Here is a 19,203-nt window from a genome sequence, read left to right on the forward strand (position 1 = left end):
TACGACAACGACGACGACGACGACGACGACTACTGCGACCACCGCCGACCACGAGCAACACCACCACCACCACCGTCATCACAACTACTATACCTACTATACTATATCGGTGGGCTTTATGTTAATTAGGTCATGTTTCATGAACAATAATAATAATAACATCACGGATTCGTCTAACGTGCGAGGTGGAAAAAAAAACAGTATCAAAAAATTTTCATTGTCCCGCATAATGCCTATGGGTTACGAGTATTATAACGATATATATATGTAGGTATATAATAGTGTAATTATTTAGATTATATAACGGACAGAATGTGGGTCCCCCGTGTGCAGCTCTTAACTACGACGGACCCGTCGTTCGATTCGATACATTTCGTAGTCGGTCGCATTATACACGAAATTACACACACGAGCACCATATACCTATAATAATACCTGCCGCTCGTGTTTTTTTTTTTATTATACGCAGTAAAAACATACGACGACGGAGTCGACGATAAACAAACGATTTACACGATGATAAATGAAAACAAAACGAATGCTCGTACGGTAGTCGTGCGGCGGTGGTTTTAAACGTCGAATAAAAAAATACTACCTATATTATAATACCTACGACCGAACACGGACGGATCGAGTGTGCAAATCCGCGGAAAACACGACATCGTGATTCCTACACACATTATACTCATAACCAACCGTATGACGTGTGCACTGACAGATCGCACGATGCCGTCGATGATGATGATAATAACAATATTATTCGTACGTTTCTGCAGATACCGTTCAAGTCGGTGTGCGCAAAGAGTGGTCGGCGCGCGCGTAACCAGTCGAGATGTGAAGGTATATTTTTTATTTATTTATTTATTTTTTTTTTTTAAACAACGGTCGTGTTGTACGCGCGTGTGCACGTGTAAAAGTACGTAGTTTCTACGATCGTATTGGGTAGGTAGTAGGTAATACGAACACAATAAATTAGGTAGGTATAGACGTTATTAAAATATTATATTACGACGTTAATTCGTATATGTTATATAGATATACGAGTATTTACGAATGATGGAGTGCAAATGTCTATAATGCGCTGATAACCAATTCATTATAATACGCGCTATTATACAGTATTAGTGCGATTAGTTCATCATCGTTCATCATCATCATCGTCATCGTCATTGTCGTTGTTATCATTATTATTACTATTATTATTATTATTATGGTCTGTTTATTAATTTATAGCTATACTGCGGCCCACGGGTTATGATATTATACGCGGTGTACGTTATATTATATTCATATCCGTTCGATGTTGTACCCAACCCCGTCGTATCCGGATAATGGTATATTACACATACAACACGTGCAGCGTGTGTAAGATTAAATGAAATATTACATTAATTAATCATCATCGTATTTCGTGAATATTTTCAATTTGTTTGCCCTGTCGCACGGATATTGTACACAATCCAATAATAATAATAATTATACGCTTTATATTATTTAGTATACGACGCGTACAACAGCACTATACGTATACAGTGCAGTGCATTAGTACTGCATAATAATATATTCACGTATTATTATGTACATTTAAAATGCGCATACGGACTTATATAACGAGCACTGAGATCTTGTATAATATTTGAACGCAGTATGTTATATTATATTAATATTATTATGCATTTATGTATGTGCCGGCGAATTTTATCTCGTGCAATGTCGCACGACAGAACAACGGAGAGACGATGATGATGATAATATAAATCGTCTCAATAGTATTATATACGCGGTGCATTGATATATTTTGTCCTCGCGCCGTCGGATTGACGTCATACGGCTGCAGAACAGTATAATGTATACAGGGTGATATTTTTTAATATTTTTAGCTCGTTTTCGGGCAATATTGAGTTTTTCAAAGAATTCACAGAACACCGCGACCACATGCTACGGCTGTGACGGCGACCCAAATTTTTAGTTTCACATTTTTGTGAGAAGAGTTGTAGGTACCAGTATTATAGAAGGATACGCTGCGCCACTCGTTTAACTTCAAATGTTTATAAACTGTGAACTATTATTAATATTTATAAAAATATTTAGTCTATCAATGAAATGAACAGTAGGCGTTGCCAATATTTAAAATATAGACAGGACACTGTGGATAAACGGTAAATGGTATAAATGTAGATTTTATTTTTCTTAAAAAATATTATGCTACAAAAATATTTCTCGGAAAATATATATCGTAAAACAAAAAAAGTAAAGACCTCTTGTAAAATATAACTAATAAGTGCTTAAATTTATTACTGGTCTTACTGTCTTATACTATTATGATTTTCTTTATTATTATTATTTTTTTTTTGTTTTAGAAAATTGGCAACGTTATTGTTTAAAGTTTTAACTGTTTTATCGTGCGCTAACCTAGGGGGTCCAGGGTATATACGTGGCGACGACGTTAAAATTATGACAATTTAAGAATACGTATATATAGGCACCGTATATACGACCTCATATCACTCGGGGTCATGGTTACCCAAAACCACAGTCTTTTATTTAACGACCCACAACTATACTATACAACGATATATGACTATAACAATATTATGTTCTACCTTCAGACCATCTCGTTCTTCTTAAACATATTTTTTTTCTCTATAAAACTGTCTATATATTAGCTAGTCATATAGGGACCAAGTACGTGCTTATATCATCCTTACTCCCTGCCCCCGCGAACATATTTGCATATAAACGGAAAATCCAATAAATATATTATGTGTACAATATACATCATAATATTTCATATACGTAATATAAAGCTGACGGTACATCAACGCACAAAACTACCCTATGTTACACCCGTCGTTGACTGCGCAGTAAGATCGTTACACATCCACGCATATTTTCAGTATATAGTCACGACTTATAATATATTTTGTTCATCCGATATACACGCCGCATACGACATTACAAAATTAAATCACGTACGTAGTTCCTAGAATTTATCATCCGAATAAGGTTTTAGACAAACAATATATACGTAGGTACTATGTATTTAGTATTATAGTGCATAAAATATTATGTCATCTGTAGGTATATAAGTTACTGTACCTGTTAGTGTGCGCTGGTTGTCTCGAAAACGAAAGTGGACTACCCCCTCGATGACTGACCGGCCTAGATCATAATATAATATATTTATTATAGCAGTGTTTTTAAATAATCTGTATAAATAAATAAGCGTATTATAGAAATTGTAAGAACTCTAAAAGGTTCGTTATTATTGTTTATTAATTTAAAAAAAACACATATCTCTGTTTTAATTCGTATGTATAATGTCCTGTCAGAAAGTGATAACTGTTGCAGTACAATGTACCATGATAAAATCATGTACATATGAGTAGCGCTGCAAGAGTTAACAATAAATAATTAGTAACCGTCGATGGAATGTGTCACTCATTTGTACGACTTCATATTTCGATAACGTAGAAAAAAACGTCATCCCGAAATAATAAATATAGAGTACGATATAGTAAAATATGTTAAATGGAGACCAAATTTTCAAACGCAATTGGCATCTCTAAATAAAAATATTAACAAGACAAATTGGAAAATTTATCAAAATACGTTGGTGGTACCAATTACAATTTATTTGAAAAATTACTTATACTAAGTATCGTGAAAACTTTTAAATTCAAGCTTTTCAAGATTAAATAATTAATTTAACAAAATTAAAAATATAATAGGATAAGTTATAAACTAAATGTTAATTTTATACTACCTACCTACCTACTTTCTTTTCAGTATTTTTTCTAGTTTAATCTTATTCAAGTTTTAGCGAACTTGCATCATTAAAAATAAAAGCAAAGAAGCCAAACAAATTTAAGGACAAAATATAGTAAGTATATAGTAACACTAAAATGTAGTCTAAAAAGTAGTTACCAAATGAAATAATTTAATACAGATAGTCATTACGTATACATACCATAATATTATATATATACTCATATATTATTAAATATATATTTTAAATTTTAACTAACACCTACCTGCTGACTAGATACGAATTATCTAAATAGTAATAATACAAACACAATATATAGACACAAAAAATAAAAAATAAAAACAAATATTTGGTGAACACGAAGATGAAGAATAAATAGAATAATATCACTAAATAACAACTGATAACTTCAGTGATACTCGGGTAAGTATTTAGGAAAAAGCTAAACTATATATATATATATATATATTGTATAACCTATGAATCATTATGTAAATAACAAATTCATCAATGAGTGAAAGGATCGTATATACATAGAACGTAACCCAAATTCTTGGTCTACACATAATTTTACTCAAGCAAATAACAAAAAACAATAATAATAAAAAACGACTATCGTAAGCCATATTTTCGCGTACAAATAGCTGGCGCCCTCGTGGCGCCCACTTTACACAGTAGGAAAGTTGGCATACAGTAACATGGTTGTCTATGACCAAGTTTAACCAGCCATGCGGTCTCGCCTAGAGCTCGTTGGGCGTTTAAAAAATAATAATAATAATGAAATTATTATATATTTTTATTTTATTATATGCTCTCGTATGTGTATATATATATATATTACTAACGCTCAATGTTTTCTGAGGTCGTACATAACCGTATATATAACGCTATACATGTATAATACATGTGAAATGACGTCCACATTTATGTTGTTCGTTGTCTTGTAGATGTATAATAATTTTATGTATTCTTTCACGCTAAGCAAAATTGTTATATGTATATATTGAGTACTTCTCATAAAAATATCTTGCGTTTTTGTAATAAATATTCATAATCGTCACATATATACGCGCGGTAAACGATTTATTACACATAGACAGCTTATACTAGAGAGAATCATCGATGAACCACGTGAAAAAATAATAAAAGAAAAAACTCAACCATTTCGGACACTGTCTCATTACCATGAAAAAACGTATATTTTCACTTTTATGCTAAGCTACGAGATCAGTGTTACTGATTATCAGTGACTATAGTGACTATATTATAATAGGCAGTTTTTATTTGAAGAATTAGGAAAGTAATATTGATAACGGCGCATACTATAGTATTGGGTACCAAAACAAATATTTTGTCTTCTAGTTAAATGCACACTCACAAAATCGTTTTTGATATAACAAAATTTTTATAGTTTAATTGAAATTTATAGCAATCAATTTAACAAATTCGTAGCATTTAATTTTCCTCAATATTTTTTTGTCGTTTTCATTACCTCCATTTTTTTTAAAAAATATTCTATAATTTCTTCACCATACCTTTAGACTTTTATTTGGATATAATTTTAGTGGGATTAATAATAAGTGGTAAGTGGTTTGTATTAATTATTAAACATACAATAACAAATCATTTAAATGCAATCGTTAATGCGCATTAAGTTAAGTTAATTTAGGAGCTTAATAGCTAACAAGGTATAAACGCCTTTCAAATTCACATTGTAGAATATATAAGGTTAATGCGCATTATTTATTAAACAAGATTGATAAAATTGAAGTAACCCTATCCGCATCGATGATTGGATATAAACATGGTAATGACATTATAATATAGCTATTATAATCTAATACAAAATTTAAAAACCCAAGAAAGTCGTTTACAGTATACCTAATAGGCTTCGAGTGTACATCGTAATTATCTAGGACTCTAATCGATATTTTATATTTGAATTCAATGATCAATCATTGCATACGGAGCACTGAGCTGCTTAGAGCCAGCATCCATTTCTATAATATAATATATTAATTTATACAATTACTAATAGCAATAGATTAGATCGACCTAATTTTCGTCTAAAACAAATCGAAAATATTAAAGAGTTGAAATCTTATAAAAATTAAAATAAAAACAAATATACCTATTTATATTAAATCCGAAAATTTTAAATATCTATATAGAACAAAAATAGCCGAAATATTTTGAAAATAACATCATGTGTAGTAAATGATGCTCGTGAAATATTTTATGAAAATATGTCAAGGGTTTTCAATTATTTATTTTTGAATTACACAAAAAAAAAATAATAAAAATCAGTTATATCAACGACAACAAACTACTGTTTTTTCGTTTTCCTCGATTATTTTGAAAACCACTGGAATTTTTTTATTTTTGTCCGTTTAGAAGGTGGCGCGAATCGAAGGGTGGCGAGAAAGGACGCAAAGAAAAGAAAATAGATGATCAACAAGGAATATTTCGGGTACCCGGTCGTCGAGATTATACCGTAAACAATGTGGTCGACGATCCCATGGTTTGTAGTGTTAATATAATATGTACATAGGACCTTACTTTGGAATTCAAGAACAGACGCGTTCAATTAGTTCCTTCCAAAATATTTCTTACCAAAATCCAGAGGGATTTTAATCACTCACGGCCGGATTGCGTTATAGACGAATATAATATTTACAGTATTCGAGTCGAATGAATATTTGGTGTGTTCCGTATTCTGACAATCACCACTCCTATGAAAAGGTTACTAAGGTTGCTTCTCTGCGTGTATTCGTCTTTACAGTTTTGGGTTTTTTCGTGTTTCACGTACAAATTCGTATTTGTACAGTGTAGTTTATTATAGTGCGTTGCACTGTCGTCCGCAAATCTTAATCTACCCATAATATCTATATAGCTAACAGTTTTCTCATCATATATTATATTATAATGTTGTACAGTGGAAAAACTAGTCTTGATCACCTCCGACCACCAACGATTATACCTATATTCACAGATTTTGCTTTATAGACATAAATTGTAGGTACCACTCGCATATTTATGGTCGTCATTTCATTTTGAATTTGATACATTCAAACATAGACGGATTTACAAAATCTTGGTAAAATACCCATTTAAATATCGTTCATTATCGTCGATTTGTATCTCACGCTACGCGCTCTTTGGCATAATGTAACTGCAACAATGCGTAATAGCGTTGATATCATTATTTATTTGATTCACGGCGCCACCGATCCGGACTTATAGTCAGTATTCTGTCAAACAGAAGAACGTTATAGGGTTGCGCGGGTATGTTCATTACTCAGGCGTCGCGCCTCGATTAACTTCACAACGCTCTGCGACAATAGATGATTGATCATTAGTAAGTTAATAAAAAAAATTATTTGTCTTTATTAAATTATATAGTAATATAATAGATCATACTACGCCTATCAGCTTGTATCTATATATTGCTATTATTATTTTTAATAGCTAAACAAAACAGGCCCTAAAAATATAAAAATATATTGCATAAACAATAGGTAAACAATATTCAATAATTTGATTAAACCATTACAAATTTTAAATTAATAACTTTGATCTGTTAAAACCATTATAGAACAATATTGTTAAGGAGATAGCTTCAGTATAAAAACAGAACATAGAAGTGAGTTGTATGTTTTTAGTCTGATGGACAATGACTGAAAAATAATCTTCATAAGAAGTGATAGTCGGTTAATTTTAATTATAGGTACATATTTAACTATAAAATACCTAATATTATTGATTATAATATGTAAAATTGAATGAACAGTACTAATTATAATTATATAGAAATTAATGTTCGTGCTTAGTTGTATAGGACTTAGTAGGTATAGACTTTGAAACTACTGAACAAATGTCCAATAAACATTAAATTTTGCAAACATATATAGCTTAAAACTCGAGTAATATTCAAAGCTCTGCTTTCAAACTTTTATATGCATAAACCACACATGAATATTGTTTAAGACCGTGAAAATCGATTAAATTTTTTTTGTTTATACACACATAAGTTGTTGTTTGTTTTATAAATTAAAGAGATTTTCATATATAATATATTTTATATGTATATACAACTTAATGTATGTTTATAGATTATGTACTCAATAACTACTCGATCTATATTGAAGAAATTTCATACTGTATTTAGAGATACCACTACACCCGAAATGTTTAAGAAATAGTTTTAACCACATTCGAAGATACACAAAGTTCTAAATCCGCAACAAGCGGTTTGCTCATCTCGGTTGAATTAGTTCACAGAGAAATATACACATACATCGACTCCGATTTGTCCGTGAAGATACTCTAAAACCATCAATCATCTCTAAGTAATATCGTATTTTATATTAATTGTTTTTTTTTTCACAGGCAAATTCGAATGAAATAGTTAATATATTTTAGTATATTTTATTATCTTTTTACAGACTATGAAATATAATTCAAGATTATATGTATCAAAAAAGTTGTATTTTTTTTTTTTAATTAGCCCAAACGAATCCTGCCCTTTGGTCATTTCAAGGACATATAATGAAATTTATAAACCGGCACAGTATTATAATAATTATCATACCCACGCGTTTGAATAAAAATAATATATTATGTAGCGACGACGCGACAACATAACGACGAACTAAACATAATTTTCTTAGTTTATTATAATATATTACATATTTTAACACGTTTCGTCGTTCCGATAATCTGCTTCGGTTCTCTCTTTCTCTCTCCATATATATATAACACTACACAGGTTTAAGCGAACAGACGGAAAAAGCAACGTTACTGACCCTTACAAAATAAAGTTTTTTAGTCTACAAAAAAGTGAAAAGGAGAAAGCTACGTAATTAATCTACGTTAAGAATTATTTCGTACAAATAGATTTTGAAAATATTTCTTATTTAATATGCTAATAAAAGATTAAAGACATAATTATTAAAATATCATTGAAAACTACACATATAAAAATGTATACATAATGTAAACAACAGATCTCAAGTCTTGAGGCATTAGAAATACCAGAAATTATTACATTGGTAAAATTATTAATTGTAAGTAGTCGGTTTTGAGATTGATGCCAAATAAAGAAGTGGACAAAAATCATCAGATAATATATAATATACCCTAAGCCTCAATTAATTATCACCAGTAGTGTACATAGTAACTATATCTATACATTCTGCTTATAGCAAACTTTCTTTTTATAAACGCGAATAGTGAAAATTTGGCTAAGAATTAACAATATATTTCAAGACCATTGGTTTCAGATTCCGGAGCATTTGGTGAATTAAGAAAGTTAAAAAAAAAATAGGTTTTAAAATAAATGCCATAAAATAATTAATATTTTTTTTTCTTTGTCGTCGAAAGCGTATAATTAACCGCACAGAGGGGCACAGGGGTCTGCTTAACCTATACGATTCTATGCCACCACTACAAATTTTGTAAAACTCTTCTACGTATATACGGCGAAGGCGCACACCGCTATTCTATAGAAAATTATTTTATTGTATTCATTGTTGAACCTCTCTCGGTCTCATACCGCACTCAGGTATGTAGTTTGGTATGGTTTTATTTTTCGTTATCGTCCGGAACACCGCCGGTTAGGACAAATGTTTCTTTTTCTTTTTTTTCTTTTTTTTTCGGTCTGTCGTCCGGCAAGTACGTCACGTTTGCCGAGTGCAGACACCCCGCGGCAAACGTGTAATTACGATTGCTGCAGTGTACGTGGCGTCGATGGCGAATAATTTTCATTTGGATCGATAATATCATAAATATATAATTACGAGATTACATAATATTATATTATTATTACGAGTAATAATATCTATTGCGATTGCGGTGTGGAATCCAATGGTCTTATTATAAAACGGTTTTCGTTTATAATATAAAACGGCCGCGCGTTGCACACCGTGGAATGTCGATTGTTTTAAAATTAATTGTCCCATTGTGAGCGCGCAATGTGACGCGTGATATTGTTTAATATAGACATACTGACACTAAAAAATACCCAGAAAACACTATCGTGGTATTGGAATAGATATTACATCCGAAACGCTGTTTAAAGACGTATAACAATAGTGTACCCTACCTATTTCATACACACGGCTCGGCAGGTATATGGTTGTGGTGCGATAAATTATTATAAAATGACAACAAATCGCGTACATTATGTACTTCGGCTGTGATAATATGTGTGCCTATCTATAATAAGTTACATGTCACAATACCGTCTGAACGCCAGTATAGCAAATACACACGACTTAAGTTCCATGCGTAATAAGACGTATTTGAAGTATGAACAACTATTATATTATTTTTTCACGATAACCGTGTGTCGGTTCACAATATCGTAAACTTCGTAAACGGTGCGCAGAGCTCATTGACTCCACATCAAAGATTACACATTTCGGTCACCGCGGTCACAGACGCGATCCCGACGAATTCTCACATTTTTTTATACTTAATCGTAGAAGAAAAAAATCGGCGCAGACGTGCGCGCGTGCCGCGCTTAACATAATATACGTACACAGTATAATATCATTGAATTAAATATCGGTATGAAACAATAACCGCCTGATTGTGAGGTACCTTTTTTTCAAACAATGAGGATGGGAACCGGGAAGGATTTACGAATAATATCACGAGACACGCGAAGTGGAACGCGACTGCAGAGGTTTTTATCCGAATCACAAGCGCACCACAGAACACGATCGAATCACTCGAAAATCAAAAGTGGAAACGCCGCGATAAGTCGAAAGACGGTCATGGTTTTGATGGTTTTGTTTTCGTAAAACTCGTACAATACGACTATTGCGTAGGTACGAGATATACTCGCAGCTCTCGAACGGCTCGATTTTCTTTTCAGCTCTACAAAGTATCTATAAAAACCATTTTACACGTATTATAACTACGTCGATATCAGCTAAACGTACATTAGCCGGTATAGAGACGCGTTGTAGTGATTCGGAGATTTCGGAGCGACTCGAGATAACGGCAGACAGTGCGGCAAGGATTTAACCGCAAGATAATCTGAAATATATATATTTTTTTAACGTAGACGGCGAAATAATATATCGCCGGTTCGCACGTTTCGAGTGCCTACTCGACCGACGGCGTGCGTTCGCGTGAAAAACAAGTAGTAAAAAACAACCGATTACGTAAATAATTAATACGGTGGCATCATGCGACGAGAACGAGATACGACAACGACGGTTTACAAGATATACGTACGAAGTACGTGATGCGTATATAAGTATACGTAGCGGACATAATATTTTTATTGACGTCGAACGTCGCGGCGATCGGTCGATTCGTATAATAAACAATAATATAATACCTATTATATTGCGATGGCGATACAGCGACGACAATAACAATTAAATAAGCCAATGTCAGTGCGAAAAAAAATTTCATATACGATGCAATATTATTATTACTCTATTCTCATTGCGGTGTCCGACAACGCGTGACACGATATTATCCTGCTAATAACTACCATTAAACAATAATAATAATAATAGCGCTGTCGCGATAACGGCGGCGGCAACAGCCACCGGTTACACCACCGCCAGCGACCTGTTGCGCATGGGCAGGGTTAACGCGGTATCAGTGACATCGGTGGCGGCTTATCAACGCGGTCGTGCGTTAACTACAAAACACGACATCGCGATAATATTCGAAATACGCAATAATAATTACGAACCGGAATCGCGCGAAAAGCGAACGAAAACTTCTTTTTTTTTTTTGGGCTTACTTGTGCGCAAAGGCGGCGGATGCGTCTTGCTCTTGGTGGTGCCGGGTGTGGCGACGGCGACGGCGGCGGCGGTGGTGGAGCTGACGGTCTGCGTCCAGCGTACGCCGTCGTCCGCGCCGGTTCTGACCTGTTGAATGCCCGCCATGGCCGTGGGCGAATGTGCGCGTTTCCTCTCTGTCCGCGGCGGTCACCGTCGTCGCTGTGGGAGCAACGACTACACTTCTCGCGGCTCCTCTCGCACAGAGCGACCGTGCGTGTCAGTGCCGCACACGCGCCAGCGCGCGCGCGCGCGCGCCCGCTCTCGCGTCTACGGTCGTCGCGCGGCGGACGGTGGCGATTTTTTTTTTTTATTTTTTTTTCAATTTACGTTTTCGATATTTGATTTTTTATTAAAATATACGAGGAGTGTGTGTAGTTTTTTCAAAAGCAGCGTGGCGTTCGACGTGACGTATTACGAAACTCCTCTGCACAGGTCGTTTTCCGCGCGGACGGTCGCCGATTTTCGGGGGCCGAGCGCGGACGAGAGCGCACGAAAACGGGGAACGAGCGCGCTCGCGGAAACGACGACGGCGGCCGGTGGACGGCGGTAACGTAATGTCACGCGTACGGCCGACCGCGGCGGACGTCGTGGACCGCGCACTTGTCGCGCAGCAGTACGTGCCGGCGGCGATGGCGACCGACGACGACGACGGCGACGGCGGCGACGACTACGACGAGACCGCAAACGTGATTTTTTCGAAACGAATTCGATAATCAAATGACGACGACGATGATGGGGATTTACTAGCGGAATGGGAAAAAAATTTTAAAAAAAAAAAAGAAGTATAACTTCAAAAAAATTTTTTGAAAATACCCACGAAAAACGTGGGTCGGGGGAGGCGAAAAAAAAATTTAGAAGAAAATCACAATCGTCGTTCGGGAGACGTCAGCTCAGCTCGAACTCCGAGTACGGACGTACTGTGTGCGTGCGTGTGTTTTACGCGCATTAACGTATGTGTGTGTGCGTGTAACACTTGCACAATACTACCGGCGGCGCTGCCGAACGTGTGCGTATCTGTGTGTGCGTGCCGACTACGTGTACGGTACGTACGCGCACACACACGGAGGCGCTCGTCCGCCTCCACCCGCCCGCCGCCGCGTCACAATAGCCGTCCGCGACGAGTGGAGGAGCGGGCCCCCCCACTAACGCCGCCGCCGCCGCCGCCGGTTCGTGCTCGGGGTGCCCGCGTTCCGTCGTCGGTGGGGCTCGGCGGCGGCGGACCGCTGTCGTCGGGAGGGGAGTGGGGGGGGAGGCCGTGACCAAATCGCTGGCGGGACGGGTGCCGAGGGACGTACGGGTGTGACGGCGGCTGTCGAATCCGCCGGACGAGAGAGATAAACGTTTAGCAGCGACGACGACGACGACGACGGTTTTCACGAACAGGCTGATCGAGTCGTCGGAACAGCGGCACGGTCGTCGGGTTGAGGGAACTCAGCTGTTGCCGCCGCCGCCGCCAGACGGTCGTGCTAATAATATTATTATCATTATAAAAATGTGTATCCGGTCGGCGGCGGCGACGTGACCGCTCCCGGTGGCCGAGACCAGTTGGCACGGCCAACTCGCGATGTCCATCTGCGATATAATATAATAATATTCCATACGATAAATAATAATTATTAATATTATTATTGTACGCGACGCGTTAATACCCGTTAATAAAGGTTTTTTTCTTCACATATATATTATTATTTATAAAGTCACGGCGCGGTCGGCGTCGATCGCCGGCGCTCGTCCATCATTATTATTCGGCAAACGACGCGAACTACGTCTTCTGGAGATGAATCAATCGGCACACGGGAGTCTCGATTTACGTGTGCTTTTGACAAACGCCATCTTGAATCGAACTTTGGTACTTTTAGTCCGCCTCCGCTGTAAAAGTCTCTACTTTTATTAATTGTGCGATCGTAAGCACCTCGACTTCTTATACGCACTAATATTCAACTATCCGCCAAAACTTTAGTACCTATACCTACGTCTTGTTTAGAAGTGACGGTTAGCTAACGGTCGATAATTGATACTATTATATTATTATTATGGGTATGGTTGTAAAAGAGAAAAAAGATTATAAATTTTTTTACGCCAAACGATATTATTTCAATTATATAATAGATTATTAACGAAATAATTGTACTATGAAATTCCATGTTAAATGTTTAATTGTAATACTTTAATACACCTTCGATACCTATACATTACATCTATACAATAAGTTAAATTTAATTAAATATTTATAATTGTACAAAGAATAAGGCACGAAGTCCATGTATTATATTTATGTACAATAAATTAATGCGACGTACTATAATTGACTGTATTATATCATAATACGTTTTATGTTTGATTTCCATACACGTCATTATTATATTATATTTATTATACATTATGTCATAAAAATACTTATTTTGAAATGGAATTTTGTCGGTCAGTAAAAAGATTTCAAACATTGTTAGACCGAATAGACCGCTTTCCTATTTTGTCAAATTATTACCATCTAAAAATGTCAAAATAAATAAAACATCAATATTTTTGTCAATACCTAGGTATATTATGGTTATTTAATATTTAAAAGTAAATAAATTGGTATAAAGTCATGTGTACTATATGTGAAATGTACATAACTTATCCTAAATTGTATTAGTAAGAAAACTCGATGATAAGTTACTGGCCAAAAATAATGCTTACACAGTTACACTTATGTTTTTTTGCGTAATATGTAAGTGTGACGCAATATTTAAACATCGATTATGATTCATATTATCACTTCACTAAAATATAAATCTATATTTTAAATGAATATCCGTTGTTGATAAACAAGACTAAGTACTTACATTTGTGTAATTGCCTTCCAACAATATAAAATAATAAATATCGTGCTTGATAAAATACCAATAATTCTGTTCAAAATATCAATCTTAGGCAGTCTCCGGAGTCTCCGAGACGGTAACAGTTTTCTAGAAATCACAGGCTCTGTTTTGAAATTAGGTTTTATCAAAATCTCCGTTGAAATATTTTCTGCTGTAGATAATATATGACAATTAATGGTAAATACTGTTATTAGATACTTATTACTATTTGTATATTATAGTTTTTGCGTGTTTTTTCAATGGTGCAAATAACATATTATATTTTTAATCGCCAATATTTTGTAACTTTTAAAATTTAAACACTTAGGTATTTAAGTTCATATACATGATTATAATATAATAGTATTATATTGCTTGTGTGTACTAATTAATAATAGTTAGGTCCTAGTCAATACTAACTATATATTAACACATTTTTCAAATCCTTAAATACTGTGTTATTATTTTTATAGTAACTTAAAATATAAAAAAAAGTTGTGAGCTTTAGAAACTGATTTCATCTGGGAATTGTTTTTTTAATGCGTTATCATTGTTTTCAAATGTATTGTACAAATAAAACGCAGCTACGTAAACAATACTCTGTTAGAATGAATAGAAACTAGCGAAGCAAGACACATGCTTGTGTAAATAAATGCAAGTACCTGTTGTATAAGCAATGTGCATACGAGTGATATATACTACGTGCATGTACACTGCAGGAACGGATTAACGCAGTTGCAAAAGGGACTTTTGTTCTAGGGCGGCATCTCTCACACATTCATATTTGATATTATTCACATAAAATATAATATATTATTATAATGTCAGTAGATATTTTAGTTAGATATTATTTTTATTTTGACGATTATGGTTAGGCAGGACATACAGGATCATGGCATGTGTGTTGCTAAATAATTCCCAGGTGGTCACCCGCATTTGAGAGCTAACAACGGAACCGCTAGCTTTACATCGACGCTATCTTGTTTTTTTAATAAATACTTATAAATAAAATAATGTATTACTAGTGGACAGTGATACTTATAAAAGTGAAAAGCTGAAAGTAATATTTTGAAATGCATTATTGTTTTTAATTTGTATTACTATAAGTGGCATATTTAATGGGTTATTAGGAGGTTATACCTTCCTCCCCCAACAATACCAAAAATTTTCCAATCATTTTTTTATAGTTGATTTATATATTGCCTGCCATACGTATAGGTCACGAGTCGTGACTTACAATAGATAGAGTATACTAATATAATATACATTATACATATGTATTGGACTGAGAAGTGTACGGACGGGCACTTGGTAATTTTGCCACATTATACCTATCTGGGAAACTGTCACATTGTATGTCGGGTAAAAATGTTTATTTCAGAACATAGATAGTGGACACTGTAGGTACTATTATATACATCAAGTATATATTCTAAAAATATAAGTTATATAGGTACCTAAGTAGTAAGTACGTATAATTTTAGCATTTTTTTTAAAAATTAAACACTCAATATAAAACTTAAAACTTAGACCTAAGTATACATAGAATTAATAAATTGTAAATTTATTTTTGAAATAATACAATACAGATTTTTCAAATTCATTGAAAAAAAAATTCTTTGAATAAAAGTTCGTTTCCTGGTTTTTATGTATTCATACCTACGTATTCTATTAAATTGTAATGGCTCAATTACAGTGTACGTTTGAAAAAAAAGGTTCATTGTGAAACAATTCCTGGTCACCCAAATGGTCCATAGTATTCTACAACAAAAAACGGCACAAACTCATTTAATACATGTCTTTTTATCTATTGATTAATGCAAATACCTTCTTTCCAGGTAGTATATCCAATATATAAAAGATAATGTATGCATATGCTGTTTTGTAGATCTTCTGAAAATATATTAAGTATAGGTACCTTATTAGTTATTACTTAATTATTATTACTAATAAATAAATAAGCGGAAATAAGTAACTGTTTAGTATACTCCGTTAGGAAAAAAACTGGTAACGCGCGGAATTAAACTAATATAAATTATAAATAAAAAAAACGGGTAAGTGGGTACCGCTCTGCTGTACATAAGGTGTCGTGTGGATCACTATAATATATTATAGGAGTATTAAATTTTAATCCAATGATAGTTATCATTGTATACGAAAAACGATTCTGAACAAAAATGATTTGTAAGCCTAGGATATAATTTCCAGTGGTTGGTGAAAAAAGTGGTTTATGTTTTAATGGCCTAAATACACCAAAATTTAGGTTCTTATAAAATTATTGTAAGTTAAACTTATGAAAAATCTTGTATTGAATTCTCAACTCTAAGCTACTTATGCAAATTTTTTTATGAATGATACCTATAAAATAATTTGCAAATATTCATGATTTTGACGAATTTTTGTCAATATTTGAATTTCAAATGCTATTAAAAAAAAATTGTGCCTATGTATTCTTATAATTTTTAAATCAGCTAGTATATAAGAGTAACTTATGAGAAACTTTATATTAAATTTCCAAGTACTTTTATAAGCATGTGATGAAAATTTTAAGTATTTATAGTGATTAGTTTTTGAGTTACGACCATATAAAAAAATCGATTTGGTCGAAAACTGGTTTTGCGTAAAAATTCCCGTTTTCCGTCACTTTTTTTTTTGTTTTTCTCGATTTTTTTGAAAACTGTTGGAAAATGTTTACTTTTGACCTATATAATGCACCAAGGATAATCACTTTTCCATCGGAAACCACCCCCAAAGTTTGAAATTGAAGCATTATTTCGACTAGTTATGATGTTCACAGACACAAAAACAAAAAAAAACACATCATTGTAAAATCAATACATTCGTCACTTCGTTCAGAATCTAAAAATAAAAACAGTACCTAATTGTCTAAACACGTCAAATATGTAATATTATTGTAATGTGTATTATATACATATATATTTAAACTCGAATAATAAATAATCGTTATAATCATAAAATAAATAGATATGTTTTGTTTATAATATTCTGAACTGTGGACTAAAATGATGTGATACAAATGATACAATTTGTAGAAAAAATTATTTAAAAATATTTTACATAATTATTCGACGCATTAAAATGATTAAACTATTACCTATAAATGTTAGCAATTTCAATATTGTCACTACAACAGATGTCAATGTATTTAATGTGGGAAATCCTTAACATTGGCGGTGTTACTATTCACCCATTTCAGGTAAGGATATAAAACTGACGTAGTTTACAAAAGACCTTTTTATTTAACTGGTATTCTAACGGAGCTTACAATCGCCTTACACCGACTGTATTTACATTCATAATGCTCCTACACAAGACCTAACAGGTAAAAAAATGTACAAGTTTCAACACAATTAATATCAGGTTAAAAACTTTTAAATTGTCTTAAAAAATCAAAAATTCATATTTATTCTTAACATGTTAAAAGTTGAAGTTCTCATACTTATACATATTGATCAAGAAGAAATTTAAAATTTCAGTAACTTTAAAAATATTTTACAAATAACTATAGATTATACCTATATAAATTTTGTATGAACACTTTCAAATGCGTCGTACGTGTAGTCCGCTCAGAAGATGACCGCGCTAATACTTTCGATGGAAAAATACTATTATTTGATGCAAAATTGTATTTTGAGTAATAATTACAAAATTCGATTATTGGTGAAGTTTTATTTCGGGTTTCACTGCAATAAAATAGTTTGTAAACCCTCCTCCATTTCTTCTAGATTGAAAAAAGAGTTCAATAAAATGCGCCAACCATTTCTTACATTGTCCTATGCTAACCTATATTTTTTTGAATTTTAAAAACCAATCTTTACCCAAATGAAAATACGACGACCAAATTATTTTTTTCACCGTGTAGGAATTAGCATACTTTTTTTACATATTATCATTCACACTCCCCGCATAATATATCCCGCATATCACATGTAACACGGAATAACACTTTAATATGGTTAAATGTATTATAAATTTATTGAATGTATTATATTATTTTTATATTGATAGGTACATAACTATAGTAATTGAAATGAATATAGCTCAAGGTAGTTCCTTGAATAATGTAGTATAAAACAACGTATAGGTCACAACAGTATCAACGTAGTAGGTTTTTGTTTAAAAATTATTTTTACACGTTACTTGTCTTATCGGTTATCACTTATCACAAATATCTTAGAAAACTATATAATGGTTAAACATCGCTATGCTAATGCTGAAGTTTAAAATTTAATTGTTATAAAAACTCTATAGGTACTTTATCGCTACTATAAATAATGTTACATACTTTATAATAATAATTTAAATACCATACAAATATACGTATAGGTATAATTATATACATATTTTATGTTCGATATCATTATTAGTAATATATAGGTTACATCTAATACGACGTTTGATTGTTTGATTGTTTTTTTTTTTTTTTTAAATTGTTACTGCGCTCATATTACTTGTATATACAGTGTGTTGTATTATACATGACATAATATGGTAATTGCATAAATCTACATTGTTTAACTCCCGACAGGCTATACTATGTGATACGCATTACACTATAGGACTATACTGACTATACTACTATATAGTATATATAATATATATATATTGTTGATATGGCACAATGAACAAAACAGATTCTTATATTTTAATTTTCATAAAATAATAGGTACCTTTTGAATTTCTTTATGATTGAACTATTAATTAATTGTCTTAAGACATTATACAATTTACCCTATAATAATATAAAAATTGAATGATAATC

The 19,203-nt window shown here is 33.3% G+C and overlaps 1 protein-coding gene across 4 annotated transcripts in view; it reads right to left on the reverse strand.

The window, feature by feature from the left end:
- Window positions 1-12,955, reverse strand: part of LOC114124553 (dual 3',5'-cyclic-AMP and -GMP phosphodiesterase 11-like) — a 75,355-nt gene extending 62,400 nt beyond the window's left edge. The window contains exons 1-2 of one of the 4 annotated variants that reach the window (XM_050203393.1): window positions 11,538-12,955; window positions 3,100-3,162 (exon numbers count right to left, since the gene is read on the reverse strand). In XM_050203393.1, coding sequence (XP_050059350.1) covers window positions 3,100-3,162; window positions 11,538-11,682 — 208 coding nt within the window. In that variant the 5' untranslated portion in view covers window positions 11,683-12,955. The remainder of the gene's footprint in view (window positions 1-3,099; window positions 3,163-11,537) is intronic. The other 3 variants (XM_050203394.1, XM_027987844.2, XM_050203395.1) reach the window with 3 other exon arrangements.
- Between the last annotated feature and the right edge of the window lie 6,248 nt (window positions 12,956-19,203).

This window comes from Aphis gossypii, chromosome 3 (genome assembly GCF_020184175.1).
Source record: "Aphis gossypii isolate Hap1 chromosome 3, ASM2018417v2, whole genome shotgun sequence".
In the NCBI taxonomy this organism is placed as follows: Eukaryota; Metazoa; Arthropoda; class Insecta; order Hemiptera; family Aphididae; genus Aphis; species Aphis gossypii.